General features: G+C 37.3%; 1 protein-coding gene and 1 pseudogene across 1 annotated transcript in view; one reads left to right on the forward strand and one right to left on the reverse strand.

Annotated features, from left to right (window-relative positions):
• The first annotated feature begins 466 nt into the window (after positions 1-466).
• Positions 467-966, forward strand: LOC140532000 (four and a half LIM domains protein 3 pseudogene; annotated as a pseudogene).
• A 3,273-nt stretch (positions 967-4,239) lies between these two features.
• The window catches only part of LOC140534202 (olfactory receptor 6C2-like), a 28,215-nt gene continuing 8,215 nt past the window's right edge, over positions 4,240-24,239 (reverse strand). Inside the window, exons 2-3 of the mRNA XM_072654942.1 lie at positions 20,925-21,203; positions 4,240-5,196 (exon numbers count right to left, since the gene is read on the reverse strand). Coding sequence (XP_072511043.1) covers positions 4,240-5,178 — 939 coding nt within the window. The 5' untranslated portion in view covers positions 5,179-5,196; positions 20,925-21,203. The remainder of the gene's footprint in view (positions 5,197-20,924; positions 21,204-24,239) is intronic.

Consider the following 24,239-nt stretch of genomic DNA (forward strand, 5'->3'; position numbering starts at 1 on the left):
CCCTTGATACCACCACGAGAGAGGCGTCAACTGTGCCAAATGTGGAGAGTCCCTATGTGGCCAGAAATTTTATTGTTGTTGTGTTCATGCTTCATTTTTGAAGAGGACCATGACATCAGAGAAATGATGACATGACTTGCATTTGACTCTGTTTTGAGTGAGGGAGGGCTGTACAAGGTCACCAGCCTCACTTTCTCCTCCTGAGCCAGCCAGCCAGAGGGTGGCCCCCCACTGCTATGATGGCACCTTCTCCAACACATATGCCAAGTGCAAGGAGCTTATTGGACATGACTCTTAAGAACTGTTCTATGAAAATCGCCACTACCATGAAGGTTGCTTCTGCTACTGCCACTGTGAGAAATCCCTGACAGCTGACCCTTTTACTTGCCAGGACAATGAGCTCTTGTGGAATGAGTGTTAATGCATTGCCTTCTCTTTGCTGTACTCAGCCTGTGGGGAGACCATCATGCCTGGGTCTCAGAAACTAGATTATGGGGGTCAGACTTGGTATGAACACTGCTTGCTCTGCAGTGGCTGTGAGCAGTCCCTAGGCTCCTTCTCCTTTGTGTCTGACAAGGGTGCTCACTACTGTATGCCTTACTACAAAAACAAATTTGCCCCTCAATGTGCCTGCTGCAGTAAGACACTAACACTCCGCAAGATGGAGTGACTAATCTTGGCCAGCCCTGGCACTAAGAGTGCCTGGTCTGCACTGGGTGCCAAACTCCCCTAGATGGCCAACAGTTCACATCCCAGGACGATGACCCTTATTGCATGAATTGCTTTGGGGAACTCTATGCACTGAAATATAGCAGCTGCAAGTCACTCATCACAGCAGGACTTGACCGCCACTGGCACCACAGCTGCTTCTCCTGTGCCTGCTGCTCCACCTCACTTGTGGATCAGGGATTCATACCTGATGGAGATCAACTTCTCTGCCAAGGATGTAGCCAAGCTGTTCTCTGAGGGAACCTCCTAACTGGGGAGCTCCCAGTATAATCCCACCTCAAAACTGGGGTCTCCTATAAACCCAAACCTCTTCTTGGTTGTCTCATCCCAAACTCAGGATGCCCCTGTACCTCCAGCTCCCCAATCCCAGTTCATAAGATAATAAGCTCCATGTCACAGGAAGTGTTCAAGCAGAGGCTGGATGACCATTTGTTCAGGATGTTGTAGAACAATCTTCCTTCTCAGTTAGGAGTTGGACTGAAAAACTTTGAGGTCCCTTCTAGCTCTAGGAGTCAATGGAACCTGAGTCCCTCACTAACAGCCTTCTGCCCTGCCTGAAATTCTAACCCCTCCCCCCAAGTATCTAATCAAACGTCCTTAAACAGGAGACCACTCCTGCCCACAACAAACCCAGGACAGAGGGCCTCACAACTCAAAGATTGTCTTCATGCTCCCAGAAGGCCGTAAAACCAAGCCATATCAGCAGAGGCCTGACACAAGCTTTCCCTGTCCTCAACTATCTGGAGTGGCCTTGACTCTGAGGAGTAAATTGGTTTGGGGTTGGAGGGTGAGGAGAAAAGGACACGGAGGGCCTTAATTGGAGTTGGGGGAGTAAAGGGGAAGGGGGAACCACCATTCATCCTCCCTCTCCTTTATTGCTGAATGAATGAAATTGAGTGATGAAAGGGTGAAGAAACTGAGAAGAAGGACAAGAAGGAAAAGGAGAAGGAGGAGAAAAGTAGGGGCTGTACTATCATATTTGGGGAGAAGCAAATAAGCCAGTTTGGCTAGAACACAGAGTCCATGGTGGGGAGCAATGCTTATTTGTCAAAGGCCACCATCTTTCTTCTACTCACTCAGCTTTATAATCTGTGAAGCATCCTCAGATCTTGTCCTTCACTCGTTCCTCATGTTGACTCAGTTGCCAATTCTTGTCAGATTTTATTACCATTACATATTTCCTCTACCTCATTTTCTGTAAATTTACATCATGATTATGAACATGGCAGGTCCTCATTACCTCTCATCTGATCTACTTTAATAGTCCCCTAACTGATCTCCTTCTGTGCTGTGTTGTTTCCTCTCCAATCCATTATATACATAGCTGCCAAACTGAAATTCCACAGGTCTGACCATATCATTTCCTCGATGCAGAAAATTCAGCTTCTCCCTATTACTGCCAAGACAAAAAAATTAACTTCTCTCATTGGCATATGAAATCTTTCATAACCTGGCTCCAACTATCTAGCCTAAGTACAAATAATTTGTTGTTCTTTACTCCGTATCACAGCCAAACTCATCTACCTTTTGTACTTTATACTTGACATTCTATCTTCTAACTTTACATCTTTACACCAACTGATACTGACACAGTTTAGGGGTACTTGATCCTCCAAAATGTATGGGTACAAGGTGGTATCACTTAGAATGAATTCAGACATTCCCATGGTACTCCAGTCAAGAGGCAAAGTGAGTGAAGTTCCTTAGTGAACTTGCACCCTGACAGGAGCAATGCCAAAGCTAATATGGAAAAGGGACAGGAAAGGCATGCATGGGAAAATTCAGAGAGTCAAGAGAGATAGTTTTCTTGACAGGCCATGATAGTTCAATTTACACAAAGAGTTGTCAGATGCATGGTCCTTGGACAATCACCAGAGACAGTCCTTGGTTCAACACTCCTGTGTCTTGTACTGACAGCCCTTATAAAAAGAATTGAAGGGTCAGGCCTGGATATATTTGCAACAGGGAAGGATTTTCTTATAGAGAGTGGTGGGGCAGGGCTACTTCCAGAGATGTGGTCTTAGTGCCTATGCTTAGAATGTTCTACTGTTTCATGCCTGACTCTTGGGGCTCCAGACTCCATTCAAGGCTAAACTATAGTTCACCTTTCTGGAAGAAGCTTGTCCTATTTCCCTTAGTTGTTAGTACTCCCCACATCCCACCAAATTATTTTATTTTAGACATATTTTGCATTTGTCCTCTATGAATATGTTGTTTGCTCACGTATGAAGTCCGCTCCTTGAGGATATGGATTGTTTCATTTTTGTCTTTGCAGCTCCAGAACTGCCTGTTTCACCTCATATGTTATAGTCAATGAATAAATGACTGTTGAATTCAATAAATGCTTACTGATTGATTGTTTTGTGAACTTCATTTTCTTTTGAGATCCAGTTTAGTTGCATCCTATAATTCTTTTCATAAAAGCATAATGAGTTTTGTTTCTATGACCCATTCACTATTCAGGATATTGTGAGATCTTCATTATTTATGTTGGCTGAATTCATTATTATTTTAATGGGCTTTCACATGTAAAATTTATTCTGTCTTTTTATAAGAATAATTTTTAATTTGATGGATATTTATATGTTATACTTATTAATAGGTATCATCTTTAATATTCTTATTCAGAAAACCACATCACTCTTTCAAGTACTTCTATGTAGCTGTGTTGCAGTTGAATAATACCTAGTCCTGGCCCTCCATTGGGTTCCAATCCAGTTGGAGAGAAAAGAACAGGTATAAGAATTATGGTAAATTATTCTTGCAATTGTAAATTATTGTAATTGTAAATAATTATAAATTGTTATAAAAATTATTGTAATTCAAACTAGAAAAGGTACAACTGTTGTGTTATAGGAGATCTGAAGAAAAGCAGATTGCTTCTAATTGGTTAGGCATCAGTAATCACTTTTGGAAAATCATATTGGTTTCTTTCCTGAACAGAAACCTGGTTAGATGTGATTAGGAAGAAGGAACCAGGAGTCTATATATAGAGAATGAGAAACAGGGAATTGGGTCATGTAAAGTGAAGAAAAAGAAGAGAGGTAAAGCATATTGGCAACAGACATGCATGTCAGCAAGAAAAATGAATACAGTACTAAAGGGATTGGACTAGATGAATTCTAATGACACATTAGTGGTAGAACTGATGATTCCACAACTGTCTCAAATAGGAGCTCCCTATATATGATCTTGGGAGAGAAAAAGAATCGGCTTTAGTGCCTGTAGGTGAGGGGGATGGTGGTTTGGGAGGCTGTAGTAGAGTGTGGGGCTATTTCCAAAGTGATCCTGACAATGGAGGATGAGGGTCAGAAGAAGTCTTTATTATTTGGGGGTTGGGAAGATTTTCATTTTAAGACAAAGGAAGTGTGAGTAGGTTACAATGATTGGGTTGTGGTTAAGGGTGATCGTCAAGGGAAATAAAAAAGGGTAGTGGAATCCAGGAGAGATAATTAAATGTAATTTAGATTTTCTCTTATCATTTGGCATCCGATTTAAGTCAATAGTTGTTTATTGCTTTGAGAGGAAGAGAATCTTTTTGGCTAAGTCCTTAAAAGCTTGTATCACTTGCTTATTTCTTAGCGCATAAATTAAGGGGTTCATAACAGGGGCAACTGAAGTTACAAGTACTGACACCATCTTATTCAAAGTCACTCCTTCTTTTGCAGAGGGTTTGATATAGATGAAGATACAACCACCATAAGTGATGGAGACAACAACGATGTGGGAAGAACAAGTAGAAAAGGCCTTTTTCTTTTGTTGAGCTGAGGGGAATCTGAGAACTGTCCCGATAATGTGTGCATAGGACAGAAGCACTAAGAAAAAGGTGATAATGAGGGTCAACACAGCAAAGATCAAAACCATCCTCTCTACTAATTGTGTATCAGAGCATGCAATCTTTATCAGGGGAAACGCCTCACAACCAAAATGATCAATAACATTGGAGTCACAGAATTCCATCTGGAAGCCCAGACTAATTGGTGGGAGGACGATCATCAACCCAGCCATCCAAGAACCCAGGAGGAACTGATTACAGACTTTGTTGTTCATGATGGTTGTGTAATGCAGAGGTTTACAGATGGCCAAATAGCGATCATAGGACATGATGGCCAGAAGAAAAAATTCTGTTACCCCAAGAAGGATAACAAAAAATATTTGGGCAAAGCAAGCGTTATAGGTAATGATATTGTCCCCAGTTGACAAGCTGTAGAGATATCTAGGAACATAGGCAGTTGTGAATGCCACTTCTAAAAAGGAAAAGTTTCGGAGAAAGAAATACATGGGGGTCTTAAGTTGTGCATCCATCAAGGTGAGGGCAATGATGATCAGGTTCCCAATTATAGTCAAAACATATGTGAAAAAAAGAAAGATGAAAATCAGAACTTTTAGCCATGGATCATCTGTTAGTCCTTGAAGGATAAATAATGTTATCCCTGTATGGTTTCTCATTCTTGACTTCTGACGGATCTGTGTGTAAAAGAAGAGAGAGATTAGGTCTGAGGAGGATGATGATGAAATGTATTAGCTCTGTGAATTAGAGGGAAAGGCCATTGAAGTTATCACTGGACTTTTGTTTTACTTGGTAAAAAGCCAACATCACTAAAGTGTTGACCTGAGCATCTCTCAGCTATAAATTAGGGAGAATATATAATGGTTTTGTTTAAAGATTATTAGTATTCCTTAACAATATTCTGTTCTCTACTCTTGTCTAGACTATCTGAATCCATTCAGTCCATACGTCTTTATGGTTAATACCATTTGCATTTCAATCCCTTTAAAAATCTTGTTATTAATTTTCATTCAAAATCTAACCACTGAATACTTAAATAACCGTTTCTCAGAAAAAGAATTTTAGTAAGAAGTGAACTACCCAAGAAAAAATCCCCAGGACCAAATGAACTTACAAGTGAATTCTTCAAAATATCAAAAGAACAATTAATTCCAGTACTATATAATTGTTTAGAAAAATAGGCAAAGAAGGAGTCCTAACAAAGTTTTTCTATGACAGAAATATGGATTTGACACTTACATCATGAAAAACAAAAACATAAAGAAAACTATAGACCAATCTCCCTAATGAATATTGATGTAAAAATGTAAAGTAATGCTAGCAAAGAGATTACAGCAATTTATCAGAGAGATCATATACTATGACCAGGTGGGATTCACACCAGGAATGCAGGGCTGGTTTGATTTTGGGAAAACTATCAACATAATTGATCAACAAAAAAAATTACAAAAATCGTATGAGTAGATGAAGAAAAAGCTTTTGACAAAATACAACACCCATTCCTACTAAAAGCATTAGAATGCTTAGGAATAAATGGAGCTCTCCTTAACATGACATGTAGTATCTATCTAAAACCATCACCAAATATTATCTGTAATAGGGATAAACTAGAAGTTTTTCCCAGAATTAGTTGAAATAATTAATAGGTTTGGATAATTTTCACAATATACAATAATCCCACAAAATAAACAGTATTTCTATGAACTCCAGAGTCCAGCAGGAAGAGACAGAAAGAAAAATCCCATTTAATATAACTGCAGACAATATAAAATTCTTGGAAGTCTCTGCCAAGACAAACCCAAGAGCTATATGAAGAAAATTACAAAATATTTTTCCCACAAATAGAGATCTAAACAACTGAAGAAATGTAAATTCCTCGTGAGTAGATCAAGTCAATATAATTAAAAGGATAATTCTAAATTAACTTACTTATCAGTGTCATATGAATCTAACTTCCAAGATATTAATTTATAGAATTAGAGAAAACAACGACAAAATCATTCTGGAAGACTCCATAGTCAGTAATGTCAAAAGAATTATTCGAAAAAATATGAAGGAAGACAGCCTAGCAATACCAGATTTCAGACTATATTACTAAGTGATAATCATAGAAACAATCTGGTATTAGCTTTTTATATAGTAGTGACTTGGTGGAATGGATTACACATAAAAAACCATAATAACAAGTGACCATAGCAATTTAGTATTTGATGAACCCAAAGATTTCAAAATTTGGGAAAGAACTCTCTATTTGACAAAAAGTGCTGGGAAGACTGGAAAGCAGTTTGACAGAAACTAGACCAACATCTCACACTGTTTACCAAGATAAGGTCACAATGGGTACATGATTTAGGCATAGATGATGATATTATAAGCAAATTGTGGGAGCATGGAAAACTTTAAATGTCAGGGCAAGGGAAGGAATTTATGACCAAAATATGAATAGAGAGGATAGTGGGAAGTAATGTGGATAATTTTAATTTTATGTAATTAAAGAGTTTTTGCACAAACAACTCTAATGTGGCCAAGATTAGAAGAAAAGCAGAAAACTAGAAAAAAATTTTACAACAGTTTTCTCTGATAGTGACTTGATAAAGATAAATGATCAAAATCCTTTCTCAAATATATAGTTAAGTGAGTCAAATTTATAAAAATAAGAGCCATTCCTTAATTGATAAATGGTGGGATGTTATGAACCATTTTCAGAAGAAGAAATCAAAGCTATTTTTAGTCACATAAATATGCTTAAATCACTATTAATTAGAGAAATGCAAATTATAAACAACTCGAGATACTACCTTATGACTCTCAGATTGGCTAGTATGGCAGAAGGGAAAATGACAGATGTTGGAGACAATGTGGTAAAATTAGGACACTACTGGCTCAACTAATGTGGAGAAAAATTTGGAACTATGTGATGGGCATTATACATGTTCATAGCAGTACCAGATATTTTTCCCAAAGAGATCAAAGAAAAAAGGAAAAGGACCCATATGTACAAACATATTTATAGCAGTTTTTGTGGTGGCAAAGAATTAGAAATTCAGAGGATGCCCATCAATAGAGGAATATCTGAAAAAACTTATGGCATATGATTGTGATGGAATCTTAGTTTGCTATGAGAAATGGGGAGCGGGATGGTTTCAGAAAAACCTGGGAAGACTTATATGAACTGATGGAAAATGAGGTGAGCAGAACCAGGAGGATGTTGTATACTATCCCAGCAATATTGTAGTGATGATCAACTGTGACAGACTTAGCTACTCTGATCAATACCATGATGGAAGAAAATTTCAAAGGACTTGTTATGAAAAATACTATCCATCTTCAGCAAGAGAACTGATAAACTCAAAATATAGATTGCAGTAAAATTATTACCTTAATTTTTTTCCAACCTGGACAACATAAAAATATGCCTTACATTATTTCACATGTATAATTGATATTGTATTGCTTGCTTTCTCATTGAGTTTGTGAAGGGACTAGAAGGAGGAAGAGAATTTGGAACTCCAAAATTAAAAAAAAAATGTTAAGCATAAATAAATTTTAAAATAAATAATAAAGAAAAAAGAAAAATTTATTAGATGATCTCTAAAAAAAGTTGTCTTTTTTATTTTTAACACTACACCATCTTCCTTTCAGGTTCAGAGAGAAGAGTGAAATATGACAAAATTTTACCTATTCACCTCCTTTCCCGTAACCACACACCAGAGTGGCAGGAGACCTTGTTTTAAATTCTTGGCTCTTATGCATCTTACTTGTGATTTTGGGTAATCAACATTTTCTCATCTGTACAATTAAGTTAGTAATAATTACATTGTTTACCTCATAGAGTAATTATGAGCAAAGTGCTTTTCAAAATTTAGGGGCTATATTAAATAGGGACCCATTGCAATAGTTGGAAGAAGAACTCTCTGTATCTCCTTAAGAAATTTTAAAATGGGTACCCAAGACACAGTAGTCAATGAATGTAGCAATCTACTGTTTGATAAACCCACGGACCCCAGCTTCTAGGATAAGAACTCACTGTTTGACAAAAATTGCTGGGAAAATTGGATAACAGTATGGTGGAAACTAGGTATAGACCAATGCCTGACAGAGTACACAAGAATAAAGTCCAAATGAGTTCATGATCTAGGTATAAAGACTGATACTATAAACAAATTAATGGAGCAAGGAATAGTGTATTTATCAAATTTATGGAGAAGGGAAGAATTTTTGACTAAACAAGAGATAGAAAACATTATGAAGTGCAAAATGCATAATTTTGATTACATTATATTGAAAAGTTTTTGCACAAACAAACCCAATGCAACCAAGATCGAGAGGGAAGCACAAATCTGGGAAACAATGTTTGCAACTAGTATCTGTAATAAAGGCCTCATTTCTAAAATATGTGGAGAACTGAGTCAAATGTACAAGAATACAAGTCACTGCCCAATTGATAAATGCTCAAAGGATATGAACAGGCAGTTTTCATAAGAGGAAATCAAAGCTATCTATAGTCATATGAAAAAAATGCTCTAAATCACTATTGATTAGACAGATGCAAATCAAAATAACTCTGAGACACCACAACACACCTATCAGATTGGCTAATGTGACAAAACAGGAAGATGATAAATGCTGGAGAAGATGTGGGAGAGTTGGAACACTAATTCATTGTTGGTGGAGCTGTGAGCTGATCCAATATTCTGGAAAGCAATTTGGAACTATGCCCAAAGGGCTACAAAAATCTGTGTAACCTTTGACCCAGCAATACCACTTCTAGGACTGTATCCCCAAGAGATCATAAAAATGGGAAAGGGTCCCATATGTACAAAAATATTTATAGCAGCACTTTTTGTGGTGACCAAAAACCACAAAACCAAAAATCTGGACATCAAGGAAATGCCCATCAATTGGGAAATGGCTGAATAAATTGTGGTATATGAATGTAATGGAATACTATTGTGCTGTAAGAAATGATGAAGAGGAAGACTTCAGAGAAGCCTGGAAAGACTTATAGGAACTGATGCTGAGTGAAAGGGAAAGAACCAGGAGAATTTTATACACGGCAACAATCACAGTGTGCAAGGATTTTTTCTGGTAGACTTAGAACTTCATTGCAATGCAAAGACTTAAAATATTTCCAATGGGCTCTTAAGGCAAAATGCCTTCCACATCCATGGAAAGAACTATGGAATTTGATCATAGAATGAAACAGATAATTTTCTTTTGTATTATGTTTTGGTTTGTTTTATGATTTCTCCCATTCATTTTAATTCTTCTATGCAACATGACTAAGGTGAAAATGTACTTAATAGGAATGTATGTGTAAAACTTATATAAAATTGTTTGCCAAGTTGGGGAAGGAAAGGGGAAGGAAGGGGAAAGGAAGAGAAAGAAGGAAGAAAAGCTAAGTTATATGGAAATGATTGTAGAACATTAAAACAAATTTAAAAATAAGAGAAGAAATTTTAAAATAAGGAGTGGAGCCAAGACGGTGGAGTAACAGCATGCACTTTCTAGAGTGGTCCCATCAAACGTAGTCAAATACCTGTAAAAAATGGCTCTAAACAAATTCTGGAGCTGTAGAACCCACAAAATGATGGAGTGAAGCAGATCTCCAGCCCAAGACAGCCTGGAAGGTTGTCAGAAAGTGTCTATCACACCATGTTGGGAGCAGAGCGCAGCCCACTGTTGGCCACAGGTGCACAGAGGGGACCTGAGCAAGCCTTGAGGAAACCAAATCTCTCGCACCTGTGGTGGTTTCCAGACTTTACGATTCCTAAATGCTAAGTATAAATTGGAAGGTCAGTGAGAAAAGCCTGTGGGACCAATGTAGGAGAGTGGAGCAGTCAGGCCCCAGGCCCAGGACGGCAGAGGAGGAAGGGAGCTGGGGAACACCTGACAGCCATGGCAGCAGCAGGGGCAGTTGCAACCACTGCTTCAGGAGCTCTAGGCCCACAGATTGTGGGGCTATTGAGCAACTGACAATACATCCCGACCCCTGCTGGAAGCAAGGAGATACCTGGACAAAGAGTTCAAAAGTCAAGTAAATGCCTGGGGAAATGAGCAAAAATCAGAAAAAGAACCAGACTATAGAATCTTACTCTGGTGACAAGGAAAACCAAAGCATGCAAACAGAAGACAACAAAGCTAAAGTTCCTCCATCCAAAGCCTCCCAGAAAAATATGAATTGGTCTCAGGTCATGGAAGAGCTTAAAAAGGATTTTGAAAATCAAGTAAGACAAGCAGAGAAAAAATTGGGAAGAGAAATGAGAGTGAGGCAAGAAAACCATGAAAAACAAGTCAATTGTTTAATAAAGGAGACCCAAAAAAAAAGCTGAAGAAAGATAACACTTTAAAAAATAGACTAATTCAAATGCCAAAAGAGATGCAAAAAGCCAATGAGGAGAAGAATGCACTAAAAATCAGAACTGGTCAGATAGTAAAGGAGATCCAAGAGGTCACTGAAAAAAATAATTCCTTATTGATTAGAATGGAGGAGATGAAATCTAATGACTTTATGAAAAAATAAAGAAATTATAAAACAAAGCCAAAGGAATAAAAAAAAATAGCAGACGATGTGAAATATCTCATTGGAAAAACAACTGACCTGAAAATCAGATCCAGGAAAGATAATTTAAAAATTATGGGACTTCCTGAAAGCCATGATCAAAAAAAGAGGCTAGACATTATCTTTAATGAAACTACAAAGGAAAACTGCCTTAATATTCTACAACCAGAGGGTAAAATAAATACTGAAAGAATGCACTGATCACCTCCTGAAAGAGATCTGAAAACAAAAACTCCTAGGAATATTATAGCCAAATTCCTGAGTTGCCAGGTCAAGGAGAATATATTGCAAGAAGCCAGGAAGAAGCAATTCAAGTATTGTGGAAATACAATTAAGCTTCTACATTAAGGAATCCAAGGACTTGTAATATAATATTCCAGAAGTCAAAGGCACTAGGAGTAAAATCAACAGTCACCTACCCAGAAAAACTGAGACTAGTACTTCAGGGGAAAAAAATGGTCATTCAATGACATAGAGGACTTTCAAGAATTCTTGATGAAAAGACCAGAACTGAATAGAAAATTTGACTTTGAAGCACAAAAATCAAGAAAAGCATGAAAAGGTAAACAGGAAAGAAAAATCATGAGGAACTTACTAAGGGTGAACTGTTTACATTCCTTCATGAAAAAGTAATATTTGTAACTCTTGAGACTTTTCTCAGTATTTGAGTGGTTGGCGGGATTATATACATATAGACAGAGATCACGGGGTAAGTTGAATAGGAAGGGATGATATCTAAAAAATAAAATTAAGGGCTGACACTAGAATATATTGGGAGGAGAAAGGAAAATGGAATGGGGCAAATTATCTCCCATAAAAGAGGCAAGAAAAATCTTTTGCAATGGAGGGGAAAAGTGGGGAGGTGATAGAAAAAGTGAAACTTTCATCACATTTGGCTTAAGGAGGACATAACATGCACACTCAATTTGGTATGAAAATCTATCTTACACTACAGGAAAGTAGGGGAGAAGGGGATAAAGTGTAGTGTGGGAGAATGATAGAAGGGAGGGCAAATGGGAGGAGGGTGTAATTAGAAGTAAACACTTTTGCTGAGAGACAAAGTCAAAAGAGAGAATAGAATTAATGGGGGTCAGGATAGGATGGAGGGAAATATAATTAGTCTTTCACAACATGACTTTTATGTAAGTCATTTGCATAACTACACATGTATAAACTATATTGAACTGCTTCCCTTCTCAGTGTGGATGGCTGGGGAGGGAAGAAGGGAGAGAAGTTGGAACTCAAAGTTTTAAAAAAGAATGTTAAAAAATTGTTCTACATGCAACAGGTTACGGGGTATAGAAATCTGTCTTGCCCTACGAGAAAATAGAGGAGATGGGGATAAAGGAAGGGAAGGGTGTGAGAGAAGAGAGAGCAGATTGGGGGAAGGAATACTCAGAATGCACGATGTCCTGGGTGGGGGAAGGGAGAGATGGGGAGAAAATGTGGAACTCAAAATCTTGTGGAAATGACTGTTGAAAACTAAAAATAAATAAATTTTTAAAAAACTTTAAAATTTGAAGGTATGATCAGTTTCTTTCCCATTGTAATTGCTAAATTTAGTTGCAAATATCATTCCAAATGATGGATTATGTGGTAATCCAGCTTTTATGTTAGAAAAGGGAGAGGATCTAGGTGTCAATACCCAAGTTTTACTCATCTAATAGAATATCCAATGAAGCAGACATTTTTAGTGCCATTTGGGAACTGGAATTAGAAGGAGTGGATAATACTTTTTGCCACTCTTCTTGAGCACTCACAAAGGTGGAACCATATCTAAAATAAAGTAGAGAAGAGACTTTTCCTGTATAAAAAGTCAATGATAGGAAGCTTTCATTAGTAAAACTTACCACAATATTACATTGCCCCATACTGGACACAGCCTAGTGTCCTGTCCAAATGTCTTGAAAAAGCCAAACATATTTGATGCTCCCACCATCTGTTCTCTCATTCAACTCTTTCTGCAACCTTATTTCCAAGCCAACATACACCTGAAATTGCTTTCTCTGGAGTTACCAGTGATCTTCTAATTGCTGAATCTAATCATCTTTTCTCAAACCCAATCATTCTAGACCTATTTGTAGTCACTTTGTCAGTCTCTCATTCTAGACACTCTTTTTTCTCTAACTTTTTATAACACAAATTTATCTTGGTCCTCCTACCTATTTTAACTGATTTTACTCTGTTTTCTTTGTGACAAAGCGTTCTGGACACCCTTGGCAATCTGAGGATGTCTAGGAATCCGTTCTCAGAATAGCTTTTAATGCATAAAATAAAATGCATATGACTATTATTATAAAGGAAGCCAATTATATTGAAATAAAACTACTTTCAAATCCAAGATCACAGACCCTCTTAAACTTTTCCATAAGCCCAGTGGGAATCTGTGGACCCCAAATTAATATCTTGTGCCTGTATTATCTCTCTTAGTGATCACATCACTTTCCATGGGTTCAAATTTTCACTCTAGGCAGATGATTCCCAGATTTACATAATGAGCTTTAATCTCCCTTCTGAACTTCAGTCCCACATCATGACCCTTTGGACATCTTAAACTGGATGTCTTACAGATATTTTAAAATTAACATGTCCAAGTCAGAATTTCTTATCTTTATCCACAAAGTCTCCCTTCTTTCCAATTTTCCCAAAACCATTAAGGATACTACTATTTTCCCAATAAGCCAGACTTGCCACCTTGGTTTCAGCCTCAACTTCTCAGTACCACTCACCCTATGTATCCATCTGTTATCAAGTCTCACTCACATCTTTCCCGTATGCCTCCATCTCTCTGACATTGCCATCACCCTCACACTTGGACATTGCAATAACTCTCAGGTTTGTCTTTCTTCTTTAAGTCTCTCCCCACTCCAATTTATCCTTAATTCAACTAGCAATGAGATTTTCTGAAAACTCAGGTCCCTCCATTTCATTGTCCCTTCTACACTCAACAAACTCCAATGACTCCCTATTGCCTCAAAGATCAAACATAAAATGCTCTTTTTAGCTTTCAAATACCTTCATAACCAAGTTCCTTAATTTTTTAGTCTTCTTTCTCCCATTCTGCATACTCTCCAGCCCACTTTTACTACTATACTTGTTACTTCTTTCAGACAACAAGCCTCCTGTGTCCTTATTCCACGGTAATTTCTCATTCCTGTAATGTACCCTCCACTTCAATTATCTCCTATGAATGCCTCATTTTATTGGGAATAAACTCTCGTTATGCTAATCTTGTTCTTTTCAAGTTACCCCTCTATCTTAACCTTTAGGAAAATTTGACTTTTTCAAAATACTTTGCATTCCTGGTCACCCCCTTCAGCTTTTGATATGCTTTCATTGATGTCTCCCAATACATTTGTATTGCAGGTGTTAACATGTTTCTTGCTCCTCACTGCCACTTTCATACTGTACCCCTAACACAATCACTCAGCAACATCTACTCTTCTGAAGTTAACTCTATCCAAATATTCCTATCTAAATCCTGTTGGCTATTACCTTCTAGTCCCTAGAGGATTCTTCCTCTTTTCTCAAGGAGTTTTGTATTTCATGCAAAGTCCTTCTCATAATTTCTTATACTTGGAAACTAAAATTTACCTCTAATATCTTCTCATATACTTTTACCTTCTAGTTCATCAACCTATTCATACCAATTAAATAACATAAACATGGCCATACCTTCAGTCTCATAGCCACCCACAAATGTCCCACCTCCATTCTCCTTTATATCCAGCCCAGTCTCTTGGATGTATATTAGACTCTATGTGAGTTATCATCTTTCTGCCCAAATATTCCTCCTTATTAAGCTTTCTTATTTCTCTTAATGACGCCACCTTCCTTCAAGTCATCCAGTTTTGTCACAGGAGTCATCTTCAACTCTTTAATTTTCTTCATTCTTGTCTTATTTATTTTACCTCTACTACATATCTCATTCATCCTCACTTAACTATTATGCCAATTAGGCTCTCAACTCTTCCTTTGAATTTTGCAGTAGCTTATTTGGGCCTCATCTGTATATCTTCCTCAGATTTTTTCCCCTTCCCATTCCATTTTCTATGCAACTATCAAAGTGATATTTGTCCAATAAATGTTGGACCATGTCCCTTCCCTCCTTAAGAAGCTACAATATCTCTCTCTTGCCTCTAGGACAAAATACTGGCTTTTCTATTGGCTTTTAACACCCTTCCCAATATGGTTTCAGCCTACCTATCTTTGTTTATTGTATATTATTCTCATTCCTATTATTTCCAATCCAGAAAACAAGGTCTCCATGCTCTTGCGTCCACATGGCCTTCAAGGTGCCATATTTTTGTCTTTGAATGGATTGTTTCCCATGCCTGTAATTTTTTTCCTCCTCTCCTTCAACTTGTATAGTCCATAGCTTCCTTCAGACTCCTCTCCAGGGCTATCTGCTACAGGAGGTTTCTCTGTCCTTACTTGCTAGTGCCCTGTCTGCAGAACTAACTTTGGAGGCATTTTGTATTTAAATTTCTGTCTATGTGTTGTTTCCTTTTAGTAAGATATCAGTTCTTTGAAGATAAAATTATTGCATATTTGTCTTTGAATGTCTAGTACTTGGTACCATGACTGTGAGATAGGAGATACAGAAAATGTTTGTTGAATGAATAAAGAGGTACCATTTTATGAACACTGAGTTGAATTGGTATTGTTTGAGAGCAAGGTAGGTATACTAGTATATACATAGTACTCCTAAAATGGCAAAATTATGGCAATTTCTTTTTTCTATCTGTAAGATAAATATGATTCTGATGGAAGTTCAAATCAAAATGATGTCTCCTCCTTCTCTTCAATTTTTTTAGATAATGAATTATTCTTATTTTTTCCCTAGGATAAAAAAAAGAAGTCTGTAACCAGAAACATAGAAAAACAGTAAACATAAATGATTTTGTCCTTTTTTGCAGGAGTGGGTAGGTGATATTAATTTGTTTCTTCTACAGCCTTGTATATGTCAGAATTTACATAGCTAGATACAACTCTCCCTACAATTAAGATGCTTCTGCTTGTCCTTCCTTTTCAAAGAGAACCATGACTTCAGGGAAATGATGACATGACTTGCACTTGACTTTGCTTTGAGTGAGGTAGGGCTGTGCAAAGTCACCAGCCTCACTTTCTCCTCCAGAGCCATCTGAGTTCAGTGGCCAGATATTCATCAGGATGACTGGAGATGGTCCAGGATGCAATGGGAGACCCTGGCCCCTTTGGTTTAAGGCCTTTTCAGGTACTCACGTAGAGTGAGGTAATACACATTCAGTGAATAGGCCTCTTTAAGAAGTGAGTCAAGGGATGGCCCCTTTAATTAGAAAAAAAGAGAAAAAATGAAGCAGAGAGGGAAAGACCCTCAGGGTTACTGTTCCAAAGAGAAGTAGTTACTATTGACATTCACTCCAGGCCAGGAGGGCCCAAAATACACCCAGTAAGCGAAGTTTCAGCAGGGAACTACTGTCATCCAATCTATGAGCTTCAGAGGGAACTGTGTTTAAGGTTTTGTGAAAGAAAGAGAGAAAGAAAGAAAGAGAGAGAGAGAGAAATAAAGGAAGGAAGAAAGAAGAAAGGAGGAAAGAAAGAAACAAAGAAAAGAAAGAGAGAGAAAAAGAAAGAAAGAAGAAAGGAGGAAAGAAAGAAAGAAAGAAAGAAAGAAAGAAAGAAAGAAAGAAAGAAAGAAAGAAAGAAAGAAAGAAAGAAAGAAAGAAAGAAAGAAAGAAAGAAAGAAAGAAAGAAGAAGGAAGGAAGGAAGGAAGGAAGGAAGGAAGGAAGGAAGGAAGGAAGGAAGGAAGGAAGGAAGGAAGGAAGATCTAGCCAGTAAACCTCAAGCTAACAAGATAGCTTCCTGCCATCAAAATTTACCTTCTTTTGGAGAGGGAGAGAGAGGTAAGATGAGCTCAGTTACCCAGCTGACTGGGTCCCCATTCAGGCAGCTTAGTCTATGCACAGATCGTGTTTGTCCTTCATTTTCAAAGAGGATCATGACATGAGGGAAATGATGCCATGACTTGCAGTTGACTGATTTGAGTGAGGCTTTGGTACACTGAAGGTACCAAGGGTATCTAGCTCCTTGTTAGTATAATATTTATGTTTTCTTTCTAGTGGGGTCAAATGAGATGTTTCAGAAAGAAAGATTCTTAACCAATTTGTATTACTTTATTATTGCCCCAAACCACTCTGTCGTATAAGGGTTGGTGCATTTTAAATATGGGAGCTGGGTAGTACAAAAGAATCACCATCAGCTGCAGAATTGCAGGAAGTGCATAATAGAAGAATAGAAGTGATATCTTTGGATGCAGTAGAGCTAGGAAGATATAGAGCCTTCAAAGTACAGAAGCAAATATTTAATTCACTATCACTAAAGCTGAGTCACTTGCTCCTAACTAGAGGGTGAAATTCAAAGTTTTTATCATTTAATAGAAAAGTGACATCTCAAAAATGACTATCAATTCTTTCCCTGAAACATTAATAATATCTGTCCAAATCTTGGATTTTTGCAGAGTTCCATACTTTTTATCCTTAGAAATCCAAAATGAAAATTTATGCCATGGAAAATCATTCCCTTACTTACTTTTCTGACAATCCTTGAATTTCACTGGATAGAGTAACCCCAAAGATTCCCAGCATGACCCAATACTGAACAATAGCGTAGTAGATCTGAAATCTTGAAGTCTCACCTCTGCTCTTTATGATGTGTTACTTTGGGTAAATTGCTTTTCTTCAATGAGCCTCAGTTTCCTCATTTCTAAATGAAGGGTTTGAATGAGATAGTCTCTGAGTTCTTTTCCAGTTGCAATCCTAAAATCTTAACTGTATGGACATTTCTGGTCACCCTTAGTTTCTAGAACCAAGACTCCTACACTCACAGGCTATTCTGTGACTATTTCCCATTTCTTAAGCATATATCTCTCTACTCTTTCTACCTGAAAGGAAGGTAAGCCTAGTGTAAAAATAAGTAATACTTTATTTCTTTTTTATTTCAGAATAGAAATTCTGATCTATGTGGGTAATAAAACAGATTTCCTTATAAATTTACCATGAATGACAAAAAATAACATTTGTTGTATCTGCCTAAACTGCTCAGTGCTTAGGATGACCTGAGTGTAGAAACAAAACAATCTTTAGGGAGTCAAGTTTAAGCAGCACTAATGAATCCCCTATGTAATCAAGTTTGGATGCTGCCCACAGAGATCAGAGAATGACATAATAGCATCAGATACAGTCCTCAACTATGAAACAAGCCTTAGATTCTATCACTCTTGTGTATGTAATCAGAGGCATTCTTACTCCAAATGAAGCGAAGAAGATGTTGGGGATTCTCAGGAGCAGGACAGATTTCAGAGAAATCCCAATCACTCTGTGCCCCATGGGATTCTGAGATATGTCATCATCTTCTGTTGCAGACAGTCTTTTTTCTGACACCATCGTGCCATGTGAGTCCTTGAGTGGATCTTTAACTCATTGATGGGGGCAGTGCCTTCATACAGTGCCTATAGATCATGATGCTTCCATGCCCTCTCAACTTCTCTGATTACTCTTTATAACTCTACATGGGAGAGATTGTAATCCTTCCACATCCTCTCATTTTTGTGATTCTCCCACAAGTCCTTCATGAAAGATTTACCTTCAGGAAAATGAGTTGGAAGCCATTTTCTAGATCTTTCAACATTTCTTATGCCCAGCACAACATTTGGACTGTCCATCTGTTACCTCTGACTTTTGCTGTATGGCCCTCTGACTTACATTTCTGATTATACGTTTCTTATGAGATCTTTACATTGCTTTTTTAATTTAAAGTTCTAATGATACCTTTTAAAAACAGCACAATAATTTCCCACAGGATCCTACCCCATAACAAAGAAAAAGTTATTCAAAATAGGATCTGACATTGCATTCCCATGATACTAAGGAGAGTCTTGAATTAAGAAAAACCCAACCTCTCACTTAAAAGGTTATTTTTAAGGACTTAAAAGGTTATTTTTAAGAGATGATACAAGGGATATCAAATCAAATATATAGGGAGGAATTCATGACAAGGAGAATTGTTGCCTTAGAAAATAAAGGCATAGAACCCATATAAGATTGCAAGCCATCTTGGGGAGGGAGGAGGGAGGGAATGAGAGAAAATTTAAAACTTATAGAAGTGATTGTTGAAAATTGAAAACAAATAAATTAATTTTAAAAAAGAATGGTTTTATTCTTATGTCTAATATAGTGTTTAAAGGCCTGCAGTCCTTCCAGAATGTTTTCATATGCAACAGTAAATCGTATTAAAAACATTATTTTGTATACTAAAAAAAGAAAATAAAGGCATCACATAGAAATATAGTGTAAAACCATACTTAAGAATTCAGTTCCCTTATCATTAGAATGAGCCAAACAGAAAATGTAGACTCAACAGCACAAGAAATGTTTCTCAAAAAATCAAAAGGTTGAAAAAGGACCATAGATAATCAATCAGTATCAGCATTACATATAATATATGTCAGTACACACATATATATGTGTATATATGTGCCAAATCCCATAGTATCTGAATTCTTACAGGAAAAATTAATCAGATTGCAGGGCAAATGGACAGTAAAAATGTAATAATGAAGAATCCCAATGTACTATTTCAGACAATAGACACATATAACCAAAATTGAAACAGAAATGAAATTAAGGACCTGAATAGAATTTTAGAAAATTTAGAGATGCTTACTGAATTGGAACAGAGATCCATATATGGCACCTTCACAAAACTGACCATATATTTGGGCAAATAAATCTCACCAAAATTCAGGAAAGCAGAAATATTAAATACATTTACTCATCATAGTGAAATAGAATTATATTCTCTTAAGAGTCATTAAAGAAAGTATTCAAAATAAATTATAGAAGAAATCATTTACCCTAAAGAATTGATATGTCAAAGAACAAGTTATAGAGGCAACAGAAGAATTTGTTGATAAAAATTGAAACAATGAGACAATACATTAAAACTTGTGGGAGGTAATTAAGCAATTCTTTAGAGAAAATTGTATCTATAAATACTTTCATCAATAAAACAGAGAAAGAATAAAATCAATGAATTGATTTAACAACTGAAAAAGCTTGTGGTCCAGTCATTTCAGTGGTGTATGTATACCCCAGCTGGGGTTCTCTTGTTAAATATAATGGAGTGATTTGCCATTTTCTTCTTTTTTTATCATTTTTAAATTTTAAAAAAATCTTGATAATATTTATCATATCTATCGTTATATATATATATCATATTTATAATTTTACAGGTGAAGAAACTGAGGCAAACAGGGTTGAATGACTTTTACAGGGTCACGCAGCTAGTAAGTGTCTTGAGGCCAAATTTGAATTCAGGAAGCTAAGTCTTCCTGACTACAGGCCTGCAACTCTGTCTGCTGCATCACCTAACTGACATAGCTATTTATTCTGTCTAACAAATAAACAGAACAGCAAAAAGTTAAAATCAGCAATAGCAATCAGTAAGCCCATAAAAGGACAAAACATGCAAAGCATAATTATATATGTGGATAAACAAACAGAGCTACAATGACTGAGTCACAATGTCTACTTTCCTGTTCACTGCTTCCTTAGGAAACTTACTCTGATGCATCCCCGTATCTTTAAAACCATAGCTGTAAAATAACTTTTCCTAAATGTCTCATAAAATGATGAGAAAGTAATGGTCCCTTGAGATCCACTGTCTAGGAAGCAGTACAGGCCACATTCTTTATCTTTACCATAATCTCTATGTGGAGCTCTATGAGTCCTAGTAGGAATTGAGGATGAAATCCTACTTGCCCTTTGAAGGTCAAGTGAGACCTCTTCCCTGTCACTACCTACTTTTTCTGATGAAGGTCAGTTTCTACCAAAGCTTCATTTGTGTCCATTTCCTTTCTGATGCCATAGAAGATAATTCTGTCTTTCTGGTTTTATCCTGATGGTGACATTCTTGTAGATTGTGGGGAGTCTCTGTTCCATTGGCTTTTTATCCTTCCAAGTGGCATGGTATTGTTCATGATCCCCTCTCTCATGAGGTCTTCTGCCTGCATATCTCATCTGTAGTATGCGTCTCTTGCTTTGCTTCGATGGCCCATACCTACAAAAATGTTTTAGAAGTAGCTGCAAAAAGGAAGAAAAAAGAAAAGAAAAAGAAAAGAGGAAAAGAAAAGTAGCTGCAATTGAGTTGTCTCAGGGTGGTCTTCCTTATGTACTCTCTACTCATTTCTTGAATGCTTTCATTTTTCTAACACCCTTGCTGAGGTCCTAAGTCGATTTTTTTTTTGCCAGTATTACTGATGTGTGATTCTGCTGTTTTCTATATTCAGAGACTACATAAATTCAAAAGCAAGTTCTTTAACCCTTTCCATCAAATGGTACATCTTGTTTAGCTCAGATGTCTAAATCTGCTTCTTAGGTGATATTCCTCTTTTTTCTGTATGTTGTGTTTCTTTGACCCTTTGCACAGGTGATGTTTCTCTTTCTGCCATAGGGGAGCTAAGCTTTGACCTTGCCCTCAGGTGATCTTACTACTGAGGTAACATTCTCCTTTTTTTTTTTTTTTTTTTTTTGCTGTCTACCCTCCCTCATTATAGCTTCTCTTCTCTTTACCTATTTTAACTCTTTAAAAGGAAACCTAGTTATCTCTCACTGTTAGTATGTTAGATATTTTTGAATGGTTAAAATGATTGGGTAATTTACACAGCATTTTTTGAGTAGTTTCCTAGATCTGATATTATTATCTACCTTGCACTCTCTAAACACATGAAAGTGTTTAGAAAGGCAAAATTTCTTTTTCATGCCTACATTTTTACCCACTCCTCATATCACAAGACCTCTACAAATTTCTTCCTTTTTTTTGCAAAGCAATCAGGGTCAAGTGACTTACCGAGGGTAACACAGCTAGAAAGTGTCAACTGTCTAAGGCTGAATTTGAACTCAATTCCTCTTGACTCCAGGGGTGATGCTCTATCTCAACCACCTAGCTGCTCCTCACCTATATGAATTTCAATATGCATAATGTGGCAATCCATTTCAACCAATTCAATTCCAATCTTTTCTATAATTATAGGATTCAGCAAGCCATTTGTTGGATATAAACCCTAGTAAGGGAATTTTGTGTCACAATAGTGGAATGAGACACCTGAAAACAACTGATCCAAATTGAATAAAAAATCAAGTATACCAATTGTGGACTTGACAGTTATTAGTTGTATCAAAATATTAAAGGTGGCACAGAGTCCTGGACTTGAAGTCACTAGCTTGGAGTTCAAATATGGCTATCCTGACTAGCTGTGTGAACTTGAACAAGTCAACTGACACCTCTCCACCCCAGTCTCCTCATCTGCAAATTGAAGATAATATCATATAATGTAATATTTGTAAAGTTTTTTGCAAACCTTGAAATGCTATATAAATATTAGCTATTATTATCATTATTGTTTCTTCAGGTATACACACCTATTAAATCAGCATCTCATGACACTTGCACAGTGTTACTGATGAGGTCTGGAAGAGGGGGTTTGGGTACAGTAACTCCAAGACTGGAATTCCCTGTATGGGTCATCTGGAGAAGAATTCACAAACTCAAGCATTGTTGAGATCAAGGTAAAGATTTATTACACATTTCAGTGGGCGAGAGTTCTTAGGGAACCTGCAACCTTAGAGGGGTACAGGTGAATGTTATAAATATAGGATATTCTATAGTATAACATGTAACAAGTATGCTAATTAGGTGATTCAGGGTGGGATTAGGGAGTGGTTAGTTCTTAAAGGAACATGTACTTTTGTATCTACTGCACAGCTATTTTACCTAGAGTTCATTGAGAAATAGCCCAAAATGGGGCTACATGGTTTTAGGCCTGAAACTTCACTAAGTTAACTAACCATCAGGGCTGAGTGAGAAAGAGTCAGACTGCTCTCATCTATGTCTTGTTAGACAAGATAAATGCAAGGGAGTATAACGTATGTCTAAATCTAGGATACATATGGTTGGTCAGTGACTAGTAAATGTCATTATTACCCAGTACACAGTCAGTTCAGCCAGTACACAGCTGATTCAGATTAATAAATTCTATAGGTGCAACTGGTTGCTGTGTCAGGAAGGGATATAACAGTTGTTGCTGGGGCAGGCTGTCCTTGACCTGGGGAGAAACTGCCTGGGATAGTTTTTGAGGCTAAGGAGAAATGTGATTTTTAAAGAGAAGTGTGATTTTAGAATTGGGACCAAAGCACATGCACCCAAGTACCCCAACATTATGAAAACAGGCATTTAATTCAGTAACTGGAAGTATTAAAAAAGGTACTTTGCAGGTATGACCATTTTATGAATTCAAATCATCACTATTCACGTGAGAAGGAATGACTCATACTGGGGAACTAAAGCAAAACAAAGAAATTTAAAACATTTTATTGAAAATCTCAAATTTGGGGAAAAGAGAAATAAATGAAACCAATTACAAAAAGAGAAACTAAATTGTTGTTTGGAAAGTACTCAAGCTAGAAAAAAACCAATAAATAACATTTATTTCATAAATTTGATAAAAAGGACAGGATGTGACAAATTCATTGGACCCACAACAACCATTACATGGGTATAAGGTAATGCTGACTTTTACTTAACAAATTTTGATGGGGGGGGGGAGGATTCTGGGAAGATGGTGCAGTAGGTCAGAAAATTCCAAGCCCTCAAGATTTTCCCCCACAAAAGAGCTAAAACAGCACCTTAGGGTGAACAAAGTGTGGGTGGAGATAAGACTAGGAGCACAACAGGGGTCTTCCTGGGGCAATTTGAGAATATCAGAAGAAAAATCCCAGGACAAAGTTTGGTCCCTGTGAAGAGTAAGCACTTTCAGGCTAAGTTCCATTTTAACAACAAAGTGACAAGCTGCTTAAACAAAAAGCAGCAAGTCCTGGCGCTGGTTTGAGAGGCTGCCTTGGCTCCAACCACAGGCACTTTTCACCCTGGAGGTAGTTGGGGGGCTTGAGCGTTTGAGCCTGGGAAGACTGAGGGAACCTCTGCTGATAAGGAACGCCAGACCCAGCTGTGCTGCAAAGAGCAGCAGGGGCAAGAAGGAACCAGCACAAGCTCGGTGAGTGCAGAACCATTGGGGAAGAAAGCCCCTGGCTAGGCACTGACAGGAGGATGGAGATTTGGCT

The sequence above is a fragment of the Notamacropus eugenii genome, chromosome 3 (assembly GCF_028372415.1).
Source record: "Notamacropus eugenii isolate mMacEug1 chromosome 3, mMacEug1.pri_v2, whole genome shotgun sequence".
In the NCBI taxonomy this organism is placed as follows: Eukaryota; Metazoa; Chordata; class Mammalia; order Diprotodontia; family Macropodidae; genus Notamacropus; species Notamacropus eugenii.